The 13976-nt window shown below is 33.6% G+C and overlaps 1 protein-coding gene across 9 annotated transcripts in view; it reads right to left on the bottom strand.

The window, feature by feature from the left end:
* Window positions 1-650: 650 nt before the first annotated feature.
* Window positions 651-13976, bottom strand: part of Hycc2 (hyccin PI4KA lipid kinase complex subunit 2) — a 100667-nt gene continuing 87341 nt past the window's right edge. For 8 of the 9 annotated variants that reach the window (XM_074071382.1, XM_074071375.1, XM_074071379.1 and 5 more), the window contains 3 exons: window positions 12957-13116; window positions 12076-12243; window positions 651-8122 (listed from right to left, as the gene is read on the bottom strand). In XM_074071382.1, the coding sequence (XP_073927483.1) occupies window positions 7518-8122; window positions 12076-12243; window positions 12957-13116 (933 nt within the window). In that variant the 3' untranslated portion in view covers window positions 651-7517. The remainder of the gene's footprint in view (window positions 8123-12075; window positions 12244-12956; window positions 13117-13976) is intronic. The other variant, XM_074071383.1, reaches the window with a different exon arrangement.

The raw sequence follows: 13976 nt of genomic DNA on the forward strand, positions 1-13976 counted from the left end.
ACGTTCCAAAAGAAGACTAAAATATCTTTAGAAAACACAATGTGGAAAATCCCCAAAAAGTGTAATTGTGAAAGAAGTGCTAGTGAGTGTGAGGAAATGGTCACTTTCATACATTGTAAAAGAAAGCGTAAGGGGAGAGGGTGTAGCTCAGTGGCAAAGCATTTGTCTAGCATGAGCAAGGCCCTGGGTTCCATCCCCAGCACCATGAAAGAAGAAAAGAGTGTAAATGCTGTTGTTAATAATGTTGGCTCCTCTTTACAAGGACTGAGGAAGGAAAACTTTCTAGTATCTCAGCAGTGTAACCAGTTGTGCTTCTCCTGAGAAACTGATTTGTTTAATCATAAGAATGTCTGAAAACCATGTAATTTACCTTCTCTCTTTACATTTGGCTGCTTTAAAGTAAACTGCTAAATTTGTGTCCCTACAATTAGCATACATGTATGGCATGTATTTTGTGTGTTAATTTCACTCTTGTCTTTATTTTTGTGGTGTCATATGTAATTTTATGTATTGCCTTACTTTAATGGGCATGATATAAATGAAAAGTTCAGGTATGCATAAATAAAATGGCATGCTTTTAAAAATAAAATGAAAGGACTACTATAAAGTATGAAATTTAGGTAAGATAAAATCAACTCAGGGAAATCCAGTTAAAAGCCAAATATAGCTGTATTTTTATACTGTACAAAAGAAAATTTACATTCTTAATACAACTAGATACACCTAGAGAAAAAATTACACATCTCTCAAGAAACACAATATTTAACATCTGAGATATGTTTCTGCATTGCAGACTGATACTGAATTTTATACATCTTTATTTACAATAAGTTAAAATATTTTTTCATCTCTGGCAGATATTTACAAGATTAACAGTGACTACATTTCACATTTCAACAATCAACAGCATTAATCAATTTCATAAGACAGGATAATGGCTTACATGCACCAAGAAATATGATCTTAAATGTGCAGTTTTTTTTTTAAGTTCAGCTCAAAAAAAAAGAGATGAAGATTTTTTTCACTAGTCCTAGGTTGAAAGGACATCACTCAGTAGAAGTCATGATTTCTACATGCTGACCCTATTTAAATTTTCACCAGCACCATTCTCTGAATACTTGAGAAGTTTATACCAAGCTATAGGTTGACACTGGCAAAAAGAAAAAAAAAGAAGAGGAGCTGATCTATACATTTCATGTCCTTTTCTGAAGCAAACACATGAAAGTAGGATATTTTTTGTTTCCCTGTCCATTGTTACAGAGACCAGATTGCAGAAAGCCAAATTAGTAAAAATCCTTCAGAAACGACAGCACAAAAGAGCCAAATTATCCTGAGAACAATAGTGGGAAAATAATCTGCACTGTAAAAATCATTTCATTTAACCAGTTAACTGAATGTAAAGCCAATCTAATTTTTAGAATAGGAATTAAAAAAGGTACAATATAAAATAGTGTATGGACTTACTGCAAATATTTTAGAATACCACATGGAACATAACTCTCAATTCAGTTTATATGATAAAACCTTAAAAAAAAAAAAGCCAAACCATTATCAGAAAGCCAGTCTTCTCTTCCCAAGATAGCTGATTAATACATTCATTACTTTTATTTTTGGTGGTACTGGGGTTTGAACTCAGGGCCTCATACTTGCTAGGCAGGTGCTCTACTACTTGAGCCACTCTCCCAGCCAGACATTCATTACTTTTTAACTACCACTTAATGTGAAAAAATAATGCATATAATTTGTTAGGAACATCAGTCAACATACAATTATGTTAAATCAATTTAAATAGTTTAGTTCTTTTTTGGTCTGTACATTTAAAAAATGATTATTTTAGTTTTTTAGCCAATCATGTTTTTATGCAAAGAAAACAAAGCATTTGAGTCATCATAAATTACACAAATTATGTAAACAAACTGTACCAGTTTAAACAATATCATACTTAATAAATTGCCACTGCCAATTGAAAGAGGTGCATTTCCACAATTTCTCTCATAATTTTATTTTAAAACCTCATATCATGTGTAACATGCCAATTCTAGAAATTTCCCCCTTTTCTTATTAAATACTGATGAGCAAAAACCTTGATTTTAGTGAAGGAGACATGAAAATGTACTTCAAGGAATAGTATTTGGACTTACCCTCTATCTGGTACTTTTGCTGGAATATTGTTTTACTGAAGTAAAAAGAAATCCTCAAATGGAATTTTGTAACTACTATATACCTATTTTTTAGGTCAAAGAACCTATTAATCTTTACCTCTCTCAGGGTTAGAAAACAATCCATTGTGTTAAAAGGACTTCATTTGTTATCAGGTGCTTTAAAAATGATATTTGGCTGATAATGTTTTCTTTGGTAAATTTTTTAATCAATGAAGATGTAAAAAACTTCCTCTGATATGATTAACACTGAGCTGTTTACACTCAAATACAGCAAACCAGATTGATACCAATTCTGTAGCTGGGGATAGATTGTCCAATTAAGTTCATTTCTCTTTGAAAATAAAAAGATCTCTTTATTAGACCTACCTCCAAATACATAATTTTTAAAAAGGACTAATTTATGCCTTAAGCCACACCTAATTCTATTTTGTTGGTAAAATGTATATTAAACATATTATCTTAATAGCAGACATATGACTATGCCTTAATTTGTAAACATTATGAACACATTTTCTCAAAATTCAGAGGAAACATAGAACCTACATTTCTGTACTATGTGGCCAGTTATTTCATATCATTCCTAGCTTTTAGCTAACTTTATCCTGAATTATTTGTTCTTGTGTATATTTCTCATAGGACTAATGGCTAAGATTACAAAAATACTGAAGAAATGAGCAATGTTTTGTGGTTGTTTGGTCAGGGTGAGAAGAAATGTGCCTACATGGGCAAGCAGGTGATAACTCCTGTATGAGTAGTATTTCCTATGTATGCTCAGAGCCAGTATCATATACCCATTAGATATACACAATGAAAGCAATACTAAAATTTGTCTTACATTATCAATTATAACCACCTTAGCAAGGAAAACTGCACTAATCTGGTGACCCTCTGTGATTTTATTAGAATATTAATTTTACATTGCATTCCCTATTCTTATAATCTGGAAAAAAATTTAATTTTTAAGACTTTAAACTACCAATATCTAGTTGGTTTTCAATCAACATTTTTCCTAAAAAGCACTTTTAAAAAATTAAAGTATTACAAATAAGTGTCTCAACCAACTTGGTGGTGAAACAATGACGAGGAACCACTCAACTAAAAGATAAAAAGTCTTATGTTCAGACTGTTTAACATAGCCTTGGTATAGAAAAGTCATCCTAAAATTCTTACTGATTTTCTGATCACTGTCACAAACTTTTTAAAACTAAAAAATACATAAATGAAACAGTTTTTTTTAAAAAATCACAATTTACTAGTAATATAATCCAAGATCAGAAATGGAGAGATCCTCAATGCCAGTGTTTGTACAGTATGCTACCCATAAAGACAGATACTAATATTTTAATTTACAAATGAACATGCAGAGAATTAAATGAGACAACTGATTGCCAACAACTAAAGTACTCAAAAATGGACCCATACAGACCTCACAAAGTGAGGTAGGAAAAAACACCCCACTTCATTAAAATATTCACAAAAGTAGTGCAAACAAAACAATCTGAAAGAAGTTATTCTCAGTATTCCAGTGTCTAATAAATAATTATAATAAATTTAAAGCTACTAAGTAGAATTTGAGACTACAGTTTGGAAATATCGAGCTTACATAGCTGAGACTGTCGTGATTAAGAAATTTTACATGGTATATACACTTTAATGACATTATGGTCACTGTTACCTTATGGAATCATAAGCATTACACTATAAACCTTTTTCAATCACATAAGGAAATATTGCATTTAGATGCTCTAAGCACAGTAAGGTCACATCTCTCTCTACGTTGAAAATTAATGGAATTAAATTTATTTTATCTTTACTTAGTCATGCTCCATTGTGTGATACAATTAACTGGCCACCTTGGTTACTGAAAGCTGGCTGATTCAAAAATTACTTTAAAATAGCTAGAAACACTGATCAATGTCATTTCATTGAGTTTATTTCGCAGTTAAATAAATCCCCACAAATATAAACAACATGGCAGCATGTAACTGTTATGTGGCAGAAAATTAGTAAAGAGTAATGTACCTATCCTTACATTGTATAGATACCTACATTTCTAACTGTTCCCCATTATTACTCTACATTTCTTCTGGATTTAATACTTAAAACTACAGCAGTGGCAAGTGTTACATACCACATTTGCCACAGGATGGGGTAAAGAAAGGCAGTGGGTTGTTAATATGCATTTGACAGGAGATGAGGTTTGATTCTGGCTCTGCTTCTTAGTTATGTGACCTTGTCAGGTCATAACCTCTTTCAGCCTCAGTTTCCTGAGGATGAGTGTATGTGTCCGGGTGGGGGATGGGGTTGGGGGAAAGGCTAGCTAGATTATTTCTAGGGTCTGTTCTAGCACAAAAATTCTAATTCTACAATAAATAGGTACAGAACAGTGGACTGGAAAAAGTGGTGGTAGGGGATCAGGATTTTAAATTATAGCCATTTTCCTCCCTAGCTCCCTAAAATATTTTCATATTTAAAAACCTTACTACTAAGTTAACTTTTCACTTTACATTTTAGTTTGCTTTCTAGTAACATGTTAAAATTAATGGTCACAGAGAAGAGTTCCCAAAACTTTCAAATATTTCTTTGTATTCCTTAATGCACCCTGGAATAGATGGCATCAAATTGTTTTATTATAGAAAACAAGTATTTTCTCCCTAAATATCTTTTCCATAAATGACTGGATATTTTTATGGAAGTATAAAAAGTTGTGAAAGGATAAAGTATAAAAATTGCTGGTATATATTTGGAATAGGTGTTGTAAACTTAAAATAAAAGTAAATGTCAATAAATAATGTAAAGGGATATAAAAAAACTTTTAAAATTTGACAGTTTGTTAAACTTAACTCATTTCATTTTAACTCTATCTTGCATAGGAAATCTGCTCTAAGACCCAGAGTGCAAAGTTTAAACTAAATGAAATGTTTCTTCAGTGGGGCCAAGACATACCACCTAAAAGAATGATTTAGATGCCAGTAGATGCACAACTTGTTGAATGTAAAACAGCCCATTAAACTCCTATATAGACAAGGTATTTCTGTCATAAAGTGACTCCAGCCACAGCCTGGATTTCACTCAGTGTTAAGTACGATGATCCTTTCCTTACATATCTGAAACTTTGCTTTCTTTAGAGTGTTACAAATGTTCATATTACTCTGGATGCCTTAAAATTCTTTTCATTTACCTGACATCCCATAGTTAAATGAAAAGAAATAAGGGATATATAAAATATGTCTTTGTGATAAATACATATACACATACCATACCATATATATCACACAAAAATCAATAAATTGCCTACCAACTTTAAGCTTTACCCTGGATTTTGGCAATGTTGTAGATACTTACTAGTTCAAGTTAGTTTTCCATTTTCATTTGAGCTGAAAAATGTTACAGACCACTAAATTCAGTCAAGTATCTCACTGTTCTTATGATGATTCTAACATAAAGTTTCTTTAAAAAAAATGTTCTTAGGGCTGACAGAGTAGTTTAAATGGTAAAGGGCCTGCTTAAAAAGCATGAGGCTCTGAGTTCAAACACCAGTACCACCATAAAAAAAATAGTCTTACAATAAAAAAAAAGGGGGGGGAGGGGAGAATTTTAAAGTTTGAAAAAAGCAAGAGGCATTTTCTGGTTATTTTATTTATAAAAATCTATTGTAATTTTAATTGATATAGATAAAATTTTAAACTTTGTTAATTAGGAGAATACTTGCTTTCTATAAACTCAGTATATTTTTCTTTCACAATAAAGTAAAAATGTCTAAATGTACAAAGACACGGATAATTGATGTATTTTGTGAAAGGATAATTTACAGAAGTTCAAGTCACAATACTGATTTTTCAAAAACCCAATATATTCCCTTCTTTTTCAAACATTAGAGCCTGAGAACCAGAAGAGTAACGTCATAATAAAGTCTTATCTAACCAAATCAGAACAAAAACTTTAAGCTACTAATGTACTCTTGTAGCCTCTTAGCAGTTACCAAATGCTACTTACATACATTCAACATCTAGCTTACTGGCATGATTTCAAAGTTTTATAAAAATGAGAAACTTTGCAGATATATGATTAGAAGATACACAAATTGCATTACATTAAACACAAAGGCAGTGTGGTCCTTGTAGAAGAAATTAAGTCAGTACCCTCTGGTAGAAATGTTCTATAAAAATGTGTCACATTGAAGCGTCAGTGTTTTCAGCCAATTATCTGTCCCTGATGTATTTCCTTGGAGTATACGATCTTATCAGGACTTTAGGTTTCTTAATCCAAATTATCTGACTGAGTTTAAGTACATCTAGAAAGCAGCTGAAAGGGTTTCTCCAATAGTCTGACATCACAGAAAGTGGATTGAGAAATCCCTTTCTTTACCTGAAGACGTACAGTTCTACTTCAGTCATCATCATCTCACAAAGGAAAAGACAAAACAATCAAAACCTGCCCCCCCACACAATCTCACAGAAGCTAAACAAAAACCACCCCTCCCCTCACAAAACCCCAGCACCAAAGTGTCAATCATTCCTGGGAAATAGAGAACACGTCCCTTGGATTCTCTTGATTTGCTAGTTCTTCAAGCTTCAAGGACAGAAATGACCTTAAGTCCTTGTGGGAAGAGGGAAGACATGTTAATAATGACTAGAGAGCCATTGAGAAAGTGCATTAACACTTATGCAATCAATTTAGAGCCCCACCCGCCAATGAAGGTGGTCACAAATTGATTTCAATGCCTAAGTAGTTGAACATTTATGTCCTCAGGATAAAGAAATGGGGGAAAAAAAGAGCTACCCTCATTTTAATGAAAAAGTGCAGCAGTCTACCACCTTTCCCCATGCTTCTCAAGAATATGATTGCACAGACTCAGAGAAGTCCAAAGTCATAGCAGAATCTCTGAGGCACTCCTGGTTAAGAGAGAAAAAAATATGATCCAGTCATCTTCATAGTTCTAAAGATTATGTGAACAAACCCGTTTTGTTTTTAAACAAAAGCCAAAGAATCATTTCACAGGGATCATATACACCATTTCCTCTAGCATATCCTCAGTCTCACAGTGTTGAAATGGGACCGATCAGCCTACAATGGATTGCACATCACCCAAGGAGAAAGGAAGGCATGGAAAAGGCAAAAGTTTTATACTGCTTCACAAACACATTTACAAAAAATAGGTGAAAAGAGGATATAAGAAGGAGGGAAAAGAAAACCTTATTGCTGGTTCCATACAAAATACAGTATGAAGATACCTAAACTAAATCAAATTTGATTACGACGACCAATATTTTCACAATGTGGGATGAAGTGTCTTCTTGCACAATGAAATGTTCAGTTAAAAGGTAAGCAGAAAGAGGAGAGAGGACATCAAAACTACACCTGGGATATTAGCTGCATATTGAAACTTGGGGATCGAGACTGCTTGGTTAAGGGGGCTCCTGGGCTGAGGAGCTCTTTACCTTCACCAGCTTGACCTAGCCGGTCTTCCTGTAGACTGATAGTTGAGTATCGATTAGCATTGTTGTTAGCTGCTAGATTAGTAACTCCCTCAGTGCCAACCCCAATGCTGGTACTTGCTTGACTGCCATTTACATAGTCAAATGATTTGCTTGAGGAAGCACTGGCTGTCCGGACTAGACTTAAATTATTGGTTTTTGGCACCACCTGGCCAGCAGGCAGGCTCAGGTGTTTCTTCATCGGTGTCAGCTCAATTGAATCTACACTAAGATCAGTTGGTTGCTGTACATACTGCTTTCGAACTACTGACTCTCGAGGACTTTCACTGGATTTCATGGCAGATGCTGTTTCTTTATCTTTGGTGGAGCGCCCAGTTGCTACTTTCCTTAAGCTTCCTCTCTGAGAAGAGAAGGATGGTTTGGTCCCAACTGGCTGGCTGCTGAGGGAAGCCCCTGACGAAAATCCTTCATCTGCATCATTCAGGTTTACAGACTCCTCTCCTCCATTTATATCCTCAGCACCTAAAAAACAAACAAATCAGACAGACTCAACAATAGTTCAATTAAGTAAAATGCAGCTGTGAATAACAACTGACTTAATCTCTTGAATAATGCTTGCTATAGGTTTGTAATGGCCTTACTACCTCTAAGTAATTTAGGAGAATAGATCTCTACATAGATTCTAATATGCTATTCATTACGTTTATTTAGCTTTAATTAGTCCAGCTTTTGTAAAACTATCCAAACATTACCTAGTATACTATCAATATTTAGGCACATAAACTAGGTAAATACATTTTGTTATCATAAATCTTCATAAGTACACTGTCACTCATTTGAGGTGATAGTATCGACCTATTTAAAAATGAACAAATAAAACCTTTTCCTATCTTCTGTAATACACCATAAAGTAGAATGTGCAAATGACACTGTTCTGATTTCTGTTACTCACAATTAAACCAAAAATTTATTTATGCTTACATGCCAAACCCTTTTATTTCCTACAATAAAATTTTATAAAATTTTCAATAGCTAACTATTTCTGCATGGCTTTAAAACCTTCAACATGGAACCAGTGAATTTTCTAACTCAACACTAAAAATCTACATTGCTTCCAGTAATCTCACAATCATACTTTGTCTTATGGACAAATCTATACACTAGTTTCCGTATTTTCTTGATCAATGTGAAGAAAATATTGGTATCAGGAAGCAAGGACAGGGACCTAGCAGGATACTTAAGGACTTTTAGTGTTTACATTTTGTATTTCTGTTACATTTTAGATTCTTAGTATTGACATGTATTATTGTCATATTGGCAAAATACTATAATGTCCCCATTATGTTTCATGCAGAAATTGCAGTTAGCAAAAAAAAAAAAAAATCTTTATGCTGAGTTTTTGTAGGAGAGGCATATACAAATACAATGAACTTGTGGTTTCCAAATAGCCCATTCTCTTACTGAAAATATGATCAAACACTCCCTTAGAAAGTAATATATTTTCTTCTTTCAAAAACTGATATTGGTTTGCTACATTATTATTTTTCCCAGATTGCAAGAAAGTATGAATCTATAAAAGAGACATCAACATTATAGTTAGGGAAAGATGTTAGGAAACAATCTAAAATATAACTACTTTGAGATACAGGTTACCTAAGCAAAATGCATACAAAATATTTAAACACAATCTTTTAACATATATCTGAAAAAATAAAATATTTTCTTAACTCTATTTTCTCACAGGGAAAAAAAAAGAATGAAATAGGCTATACTTAAAGCAAAAGGCACCCTGTTATGTATATGTATATATGTGTGTGTGTGTGTGTATATATATATATATATATACATATATATATATATATACACATACATATATATCCAGCAGTTTAATGTTTACTCATCATGCAAAGCCATGTGAAAATACATTTACTAAAAGTAGTAGCAGCTGACACCACTTCTCTCAACCCTTTAAAAGAATTATACATAATATACCTTAAAATAAAAACTTTAAATTATATCCAATTATCATTTTAGTAATTTACTTTCAATTAGTTAAAGAACTCCAGAAGGCCCAAGAATAGATAGTTAATGGTTCAGAAATACTATTATTACTATAAAAATGGGAACGGGCAGAAATGTATCATTGGGTTTATCTATTTAATTAGGAAAGGAGACTGAGAGACTTAGTGCTAGCTCTGAGTCTTGCTACATGCAGATCAGATGCCCAAGCAGTATGGCCATAAAAGGGATGATGATAACATAAAAGCCACCATGCAAGAGAATGCATTGGTATTTTGTATATTAGGAAATGCTGTTCGATCTAATGCCACACTGACTATACATCGATCACAGGCTTTGCCTTCAGTTTAGTAGTAGGCAATGGGATTATATTCTCCTTTCAATTTTAATTATAAAACTATTTAAAACCATCATACTACAAAACATGTTTAAAGTAGTAAATTATCTATGCTAATTCAATAGCTCCAATGTACTACAGAATTATCAAAACCACTCATAGGTTTTTGTAATCTCCTTCCTTCTGTTTAGAAAAACCTCAAGGAATAAAAAAGGCAATTCATATCTCAAAACATTTTTCCTTTGTAATTTTCTCCCTGAAAAGGATTTTTAATGAACTTTTCCTATTTATAGCTGTCTTTTCTATAAACTCAGTTCCTACTAATGTTAATTTTAAACTATAATTAAATAATCTAGATCAAAAGGTGAAATAGTCTTTTGGAAAGTTCAAACTCACTCTAGAATATTATTCATCTTGCTTTATGGCTACACACCTCCTCTCTCCACCAAACTAAAATTTTATCAGTAACAGGAAATATGAAAACAGGGTATTTTAATATATACTAGGATATTAAAAATAAGTTACTATTTTGGTTCCTTTTTCAAAGTATATGACTTCTGATGAACTGGAATCAATGCTTCAGACTAAACCCACAACTTTCTAGAATTTCACCAACTGTTAATTATTATGGTGCTATATTTTGTACAAATACTCCCAACATCCTAACAATGGAAGTAGATAAACATCAAATAGCTAATTTAGTCATCAAAAAATGTTGAGAAATAGACTGTTGTTCAATTTAGATCAACTCTGAGTTCCACATGTACTCATATTCTCATTTATGCATTTATACAAGATAAATCTAATTGTTTGGAATAACATAGAGCTATAAAAGGACAAAATAAAGAGATATAAAAAGACACAAAAGGGGAGGCTGAGAAGACTGCATCTTCCATAGCCATATATAGGGTCTTTAAAACATGAGCATCTTCTCTGAGTTTCTAGGTCATGCACATGCAACATTATAAATAAAATAAGGTCAATTTGGACAAATGGGACAAAGAAGAGTGTAGACTTAGATTTTTACTGAGCATGCTCAAATTTCTAATGCACCGAAGAGCAACAGACTTCCTTTATGTGAAAGTTTAATGCTTTAAGTATGTTTGGTCTTTAAAATAAATAAAAATGTGCAATCACTTTTAAAATTGCTTATTTCATAAATTAGTATAAAGGTTCCACAGTGGCAAGTTCCATAGTGGAAACACATTAGGCAATGACAAAAGTTTTTGGTTATAGTTCCCTCTTTCATTAAACTAATTCCTATGGCATTACATGCAAAACAGCAAGTAAATACTTTCCTGTCAGACAAAAGTGTTTTTATGCAGATAGTGATGAGGGTCGGGGATGAGGATTCTCATTTTGTGATATCTACATTATAGAAACAAGGATCTACTAAGATATCTGACCTCTAAATAAGACATTTCAATTCCATTTGGGAGCTATATAATACAAAACAATATTTACAATAAATTATAATATGTAGTATGCACCAGGATAGCACATTTATCCAGGAAAGATGTCAGCATTTTACTCATTGAACCTAGGCAATTAAGCCACAGATTATAAAAAGCTAATCAATACCAGCATACTCTGTCAAAGAGATAGGAAATTCTCATTAATTGAACACCTTAGGCTTACAAATAAATGGCCAGCTCCACTTCAATTTCTGAAATATACTGTTTTAAAACTGCCTTCATAGATCTTTAAAGAATAAATTATTGTATAAATGCATTAATACTGACTAATATTGACCCAAAATGTCCACTGGGTGCATTTTCTTCTTTCCCAATGTTAGAATAAACATGCTCAGTAATGAAAATATTCCAAGCATTTGCAGACCTTTCGATACAGGCCCCTGCTTTGTTAGTAGCCATGCCAAGCTGTTCTTTGATTACACAGGGATGCAGATTCCAGGCCAGCACAAATGATAACTAAAGATTGTACCTAACCTGATACTAGGCATATTGGGAGGAGGGGTGCTTTGTAAGGTAGAGCTAATACACCCTTGGGTAGTGGAAACACACACTAGAATGGAAAGATGTTCTGCTTGGGGATAGAGAGCCAGGATTCTTCTCCAGCAACTGCCTCACTGACTTCTGCCTCCTCATCTCTGTCCTACCCTCTGTTGTGGCTGCTGCTGAGTTGGGCTCCGGCGAGCCATGCTCAGGGGTCCTGCGCACCAGCACCTCCCCCTCTTGCACACGTTTGATCCCTAGGTCAGTGGAGCCGTGTTGGATCGGGGAGCCAGGAATACTCGAGTCAGCCTCGTTTGAGAAGTCAAAGCCATCTGGGATTCAACATATAAAATTTTAGTGCTTTTGTGCTGCTCTATTCTTTTCTGAGCATTTTGACCCAGGCAGATAAGAGAATGTATATATGGATATGATATTAACACAAACACTATTTATATATTTACATGTGTGTGCACAACTTGCACACACATAAGGTGGCAGATGAACAATGTAAGGTTTGCAAATGAATAAGAAAAATAGGATCATTAAAATGACAATTAAAATCTCTTAGGCAAGACAGCTTGACTATTCCAGTACCACATGTCTAGGAAATACTGCTGGGTTCAGCACATATTTTTTTTTTTAAAAAGGAAAAACAAAGATAAAAATACAAAAACAAGAATCAATTCTTTTATGGATATCTTGTATTATAGTGTTAGATTGGCCAGTTATACAGTTTTCTCCCACAATGCTCATACATGCACCTTTTTTGTTGTTCTTTGTAATTAACATAAGGTTTAAAGTGACAAAGATTAACTTGGTCTTATTTTCCATTAAAACATTCATAAAGCAGTCTGATATCTTCCTACTTCATAAAAATACATGTATAATTACATTAAACTAGGCATACAATCACATTTTAGTGTCATTTTAAAAACTAAAATATCTTCATTATATAGAATACTATGAATCTTATGTTAATATAGTTTGTACAAATAGTGGTAAGTGTGCTTGAATCCATGTGCAGACTATGGGAATTTTGTACTACCTTCTCTTCTCCATCTATGACGACGGATGGAAGCAGTTGTAATTGCAGTCCGAGAAATCCTTGGTACTGTTGGAGTGACTTCCACTTTAAGTACTTTCTGGCCATCTTGTGAAGAATCAGGAGCATCAAATGGTAATGAGTTTTTCATGGCATTGGCAACCTAAAATGATAAAGTGTTTATATAGATTTATAACCAACATACAGTTTTTGCTTATTCTATACATCATTTCTATTTTTTGGGGGGGGGGCCTCAAACTCAGGGCTTTCACCTGGAGCCACTCCACCAGCCCTATTTTAGTGAAGGGTTTTTTGAGATAGGGTCTTGTGGAACTATTTGCCGGGCTGGCTTCAAACTGTGATCCTCCTGATCTCTGCCTCCTGAGTAGCTAGATTACCGGCGTGAACCCTGGCACCCAGCTTTCTATAATTTTTTGATATATATTTAAAACATATAACAAATAAGTCAGAAATGTTTATCTTCAACGTTCTGTATTCTTTTAAGTAGGCTTTCCATATGGGAAATTATTTTTAAAACATGAGTCATGTATCCTTCTGATCCCTTGAAGTTGCTGATTTTCAAAGAGAAATTGCATTGCCAAAGAAAAATTGTTTAACATTTCACCCTGATACAAAACAAATTAGAATAAGTTTCTGATTTTTCAGATGACAAATAATCTAATCTCTGATAAACATACATTTTTCATTCCTCTGTTTTCATGAGGCAAAATTTTCCCTAAATACTTCTGGCATCATGTCCTACTACTTTCTGCTCCCCAAGAGATTGAGAAACCTGTTTGGTGACTAGTTGCCATTTGACTGGTCTGTTTCTTAACTGGGTAATATTAATCTAGCAAATATCTTGAGTTACAGGATTATCTTTCTCTGTCCTCTACCGCTAACTTGGACAAGAACATGTGGAATGTAGCAACCTGGACAGATGTGCCTGATCTGCCCACTCAGACCTCTCCAGTAGCTGTTCCAAGGCTAGACAACCAGGTATGGTGTTCAGTTCTGAATTTA

The sequence above is a fragment of the Castor canadensis genome, chromosome 4 (genome assembly GCF_047511655.1).
Source record: "Castor canadensis chromosome 4, mCasCan1.hap1v2, whole genome shotgun sequence".
NCBI classification, from domain to species: Eukaryota; Metazoa; Chordata; class Mammalia; order Rodentia; family Castoridae; genus Castor; species Castor canadensis.